At 51.1% G+C, this 5000-nt stretch overlaps 1 protein-coding gene across 1 annotated transcript in view; it reads left to right on the top strand.

Annotated features, from left to right (window-relative positions):
• The first annotated feature begins 439 nt into the window (after positions 1-439).
• The window catches only part of hhex (hematopoietically expressed homeobox), a 7829-nt gene continuing 3268 nt past the window's right edge, over positions 440-5000 (top strand). Inside the window, exons 1-2 of the mRNA XM_068305263.1 lie at positions 440-999; positions 4431-4609. Coding sequence (XP_068161364.1) covers positions 618-999; positions 4431-4609 — 561 coding nt within the window. The 5' untranslated portion in view covers positions 440-617. The remainder of the gene's footprint in view (positions 1000-4430; positions 4610-5000) is intronic.

Here is a 5000-nt window from a genome sequence, read left to right as displayed (position 1 = left end):
CCCAACATGTGTAGAATAATCCTCATCAGATTATCATCCGTGGTTCCCTGCTCTCCAAACAGACACAAACCTGAACCCCAACCTGTGTAGAATAATCCTCATCAGATTATCATCCGTGGTTCCCTGCTCTCCAAACAGACACAAACCAACCCGGGCTGAGGAAACGGTTTGGTTAAACTCCTCTTTGGATGTCACGTGATTCAGATTGAGGTTTATTAGTGGTTATTCTGGAGCTGCCACTGATCCGGGACCCTAACCCCCCCATGAGAACATCAGGTGTTCTCTAATGCCTCTGTTTGAGGTGGGGGTCCTGGGGGGGACACAGTCTGGTCCCTTCGCTCTCTGTTTCTCCATTGGAGCCTCGAACACGCCAATCAGAAGACGCGGGGGCCACCTGCAGGAAGTGGCCCGCCCCCCCTCCCTCCGCGGTAGATAACAGTTGGACCGGGTGTGTGTCCACCAGCGGACCGATGGCCACCAGGACAGCAGCTCTGAAGCGTTCCAGACGCGGGGGTGTCAGCAGCATGTGAGTGAGTTCCTCCGTCCGTCCCGGTAAAGAGGAAGACCCGAGGGGGGGCCAGCCTTCCGTGACTTGACTTCCAGCGGCGGGCGGCACCATGAGCATCCCGCTGTACGCGCCGACCCCCGTCCCGCCGGCCCACCCGACCCCCTTCTACATCGAGGACATTCTGGGGATGACCCCCACCCCCTCCGCCACCCCCACCCCCAGCGCCTCCTCGTCCTGCTCCACTCTGATCGCGCCCACGCCGTCTCTTCCGTCCCCCCACTCGTCCTTCACCAGCCTCCCCCCGCCGTACCGGACACCGATCTACGAGCCCACGCCGCTGCTCCCCCCGCTGCCCCCCCACGCCGTCACGGCGCTGACGGCAGCGACCTACGGCCCCCCGGGAGCGTTCACCGGGGTGTACCCGCTCCACCAGGGCCCCCACCGGGCCATGGGCGAGTACGCGCAAGCGCTGCTGAGGCACGACTGTCTGGGTGAGTGTGAAAACACGACGGAACCGGTGTGACTCCGGTTTGAGTCCTGTTTACACTGTGTGTGTGTGTGTGTGTGTGTGTGTGTGTGTGTGTGTGTGTGTGTGTGTTCAAGTGTGTGTGTGTGTGTGTGTGTTCAAGTGTGTGTGTGTGTGTGTTCAAGTGTGTGTGTGTGTTCACGTGTGTGTGTGTGTGTGTGTGTGTTCAAGTGTGTGTGTGTGTGTGTGTGTTCATGTGTGTGTGTGTGTGTTCATATGTGTGTGTGTGTGTGTGTGTGTTCATGTGTGTGTGTGTGTGTGTGTGTGTGTGTGTGTGTGTGTGTGTGTGTTCAAGTGTGTGTGTGTGTGTGTGTGTGGGTGTTGAAGTGTGTGTGTGTGTGTGTGTGTGTGTGTGTGTGTGTTGAAGTGTGTGTGTGTGTGTGTGTGTTCAAGTGTGTGTGTGTGTGTGTTCAAGTGTGTGTGTGTGTTCACGTGTGTGTGTGTGTGTGTGTGTGTTCAAGTGTGTGTGTGTGTGTGTGTGTTCATGTGTGTGTGTGTGTGTTCATATGTGTGTGTGTGTGTGTGTGTTCATGTGTGTGTGTGTGTGTCTGTGTGTGTGTGTGTGTGTGTATGTGTGTGTGTGTGTGTGTACGTGTGTGTTCATATGTGTGAGTGTTTGTGTGTGTGTGTGTGTGTGTGTGTGTGTGTGTGTGTGTGTGTGTGTGTGTCTGTGTGTGTGTGTGTGTGTGTGTGTGTGTGTGTGTGTGTGTGTGTGTTCAAGTGTGTGTTCATGTGTGTGTGTTTATAAAGTCAGGCTGTTAACGTTTATAGACTGAAGGCCGCTGGGTCTCCATCAGTAGTGTGTGTGTGTATGTGTGTGTGTGTGTGTGTGTGTGTGTGTGTGTGTGTGTGTGTGTGTGTGTGTGTGTGTGTGTGTGTGTGTGTGTGTGTGTTTTAGTCATCATGACTCGCTGCTCTGATGTTTCAGAACAATGGGAGTCAGGAAAAAGAGTCAAGGTTACATGCCCCCCCCCCCGCCCATCAATACACACACACACACACACACACACACACACACACACACACACACACACACACACACACACACACACACACACACACACACACACACACACACACGTGTGTTTCACTTTCAAAACTGATGTTCAGGGCTTCGTTTTAACGCGTTGATTCTCTGCCTGGGGGGTGGTATGGTCCTCTCACTGGGGGGGGGGGGGGGGGTTCTGTCCTCGGGTGTGTGTGTGTGGGGGGGGGTTCTGGCCCCTCCAGCGGGCCGTGCGTCTCTGTGGCCGGGGACCGGGCAGGTCTTTCCGTTTGCGGCGGAAGCCGTGGCCCCCCCGATAGGAGTAAATCTGGTTTCAGAAGCTGTGAAACGCTTTCCTGCCCCCCCGCCAGCCGCTTCCTCGGGGGGCCGCTGCACACTGCTGATTATTTTATCGACATCCTCAATTCAACGCATTCAGGAAACACTCGGCCTCTGATAGCCGGGATCCGTTTTTCTCATATTGTTGAACTTCCTGTGGATGTGGGGGGGCGGGGGGGTTCTTTATGGCTGGAGGAGGGAGGAAAATCAAACAAACAGGCAGCACACCAACGCTGATGGCCCCCCCACAAGGCCCGATTAAAAGGCTCATCGAGGGGAGGACGAGGAACGGATCAACGCGTCACGACGCGCGGCGGGAACCAACCGAACTAACGTCTGTCCGTTACACCCGTTAGACACAGCTCTCAATATAAGATCAAATATACTTTATTTATCCCAAACTGGGAATTTAAAATTAAAACTTTATTTATTTATTTATTTACTTCATGAGATTTTTTTTCATATTTTTCTCAGAATCCTAAAATAAATTCGTTTATTTCCCGGCGGTACTATTTCCATCCCTTCAGTTCATTTACAGCACAGGTATAAATCAGCACAGGGAAATGAAGTTGTACTACAGCTCTTTTACAGACCCCCGCCCCCCCACCGATCAGGATAACCCGGCTCCTGAAAAGTTCGATCGAACGTGAAATAACCGCAGGTGTTGAAGACGTACAGGTGTTTCCGGTCAGCTCTCCTTCATTCCGGGGCTTCCCTTAAAATCCTGTCCGTCACAAATTTATTTGTTCCTGTGATTTATTATTTATTTCTTTGTTTTATTTCTTTATTTATTTTTTGCTGCAGTTTCTATTTCATGAGTTTCATTGTTTTAAATAGTAACAAGTCACAAAGAAACTAATTAGAAAATTAACTGTCTGTCTGTCTGTCTGTCTGTCTGTCTGTCTGTCTGTCTGTCTGTCTGTCTGTCTGTCTGTCTGTCTGCATCGTGGCACTGGAGAGGTGAGAGGTGTCGGTTCACCGCCTGAGCACTGCTGAGGTGCCCTTGAGCAAGGCACCATCCCACTAGCTGCTCATAGGGCGCACCAGAAAGGAGCTGTGTGTGTGTGTGTGTGTGTGTGTGTGTGTGTGTGTGTGTGTGTGTGTGTGTGTTCCAGGGGCCTGTACACACATATATTCATGTCAAAAATATATACTGTATATGTAAAAATGCGTGTAAAAAGAACTTCCGTTGTAGTTCATAAAGAGCGTTTCTTCTTCCGGTCTCTGGTCCCTCTTTCCTGTGATCTCATTGGTCGGGCCTGATGCTGGTTTCCACTGAAGTGTTCTCTGATTGGTGAACGTCTCCCTTGTGACAGAAACACGCGTGTCACCAGCCTACAGTCGTTCTGCGTGAATTAAAGCCACGCAGCTCCTCTGAGTTCTGCTCATCTGTGTTTAGAGAACTTCCCTGGGGGGGGGGGCAGGATGTGTTCGGTGTGTCTGGGGTGGTGGTGGTGTTGGGGGGGGGGTTGTGTAAGTGAGAGCAGAGGACATGAGCGTCTGTCGGTGGATGTCATCGTCTACAATCACCACAGAGCAGGAAGCACATGAGCGGATATTTGGCCATCGGGCTCTTCCCTAAAGCTGCGGCCGCGGGCCGGAGCGCCGGCCGCGGCCCCCCATTGTTTGGCCCCCCCATTGTTTGGCCCCGGCGGTTCACTGCAGAGGAAACCAGACAAGACAAAAACAGCCTGATTACATCCGCTGGCATTCCCGCACAATAAATCCTCACGTCGCGTTTCCAACGACACGCATTGATTATTGATTATGTTTAACATTATTTAACATTAATATTATTTTATTCATTCATTCTTCAACATCACATTTTACTACTATTAATTTATGCATCCGCGCTGTCCGTGTGTGTGTGTGTGTGTGTGTGTGTGTGTGTGTGTGTGTGTGTGTGTGTGTGTGTGTGTGTCGGTCTTTGTGTTTCTTTCTTTAATTGTGTGTACTATTCATTCTAAAGCTCGTCCCCTCATGACAATGCTTTATAAATAAAGTTGATTTGATATTTTAACTGCCACGTGGTGGGGGTAAGAGAAGGTGTGCCTGTCTGTCCCCCCCCGAAGGGAAACCTCTGCTGTGGACCCCCTTCCTCCAGCGGCCCCTACACAAGCGGAAGGGGGGTCAGGTTCGGTTCTCCAACGACCAGACCATCGAGCTGGAGAAGAAGTTCGAGACCCAGAAGTACCTGTCCCCCCCCGAGAGGAAGCGGCTGGCCAAGATGCTGCAGCTCAGCGAGAGACAGGTGGGACTGCTTCAGGTCACATGACCCTCATTTTATTGTTTTTTAAATCCTATAAACTGTTTTAATCCCCGGAGGGACATTAACTTCACGTACTTCCGGTTTGAGCGATGAACGAAGCGACGCTTTTCTTTTTCCACGCGGACTGGGGGTGAAGTGTGTGAGCTAAACGGAACGCGCCCCATTATTATTCATATGAGAGACTCATGTTCACGGCTTCTCTAGTTTATGTCTCTAGAAACCAAAGACGGAACAGAAACAGGAGTAGAATCCTTCCAGTCCGTCTGTCCGTCGTGTTTGTTTCGCTCATCAAATTAATTATTACAAAATTACAAAAGCGTTACAAATCCACGACAAATGTAAGAGCTATCTATTTCCGTTTCTATGTTGTTAT

Source organism: Antennarius striatus, chromosome 21 (assembly GCF_040054535.1).
Source record: "Antennarius striatus isolate MH-2024 chromosome 21, ASM4005453v1, whole genome shotgun sequence".
Lineage (NCBI taxonomy): Eukaryota > Metazoa > Chordata > Actinopteri > Lophiiformes > Antennariidae > Antennarius > Antennarius striatus.
The sequence above is the reverse complement of the archived record's forward strand: the minus strand, read 5'-3'. Positions and strand labels throughout refer to the sequence as shown.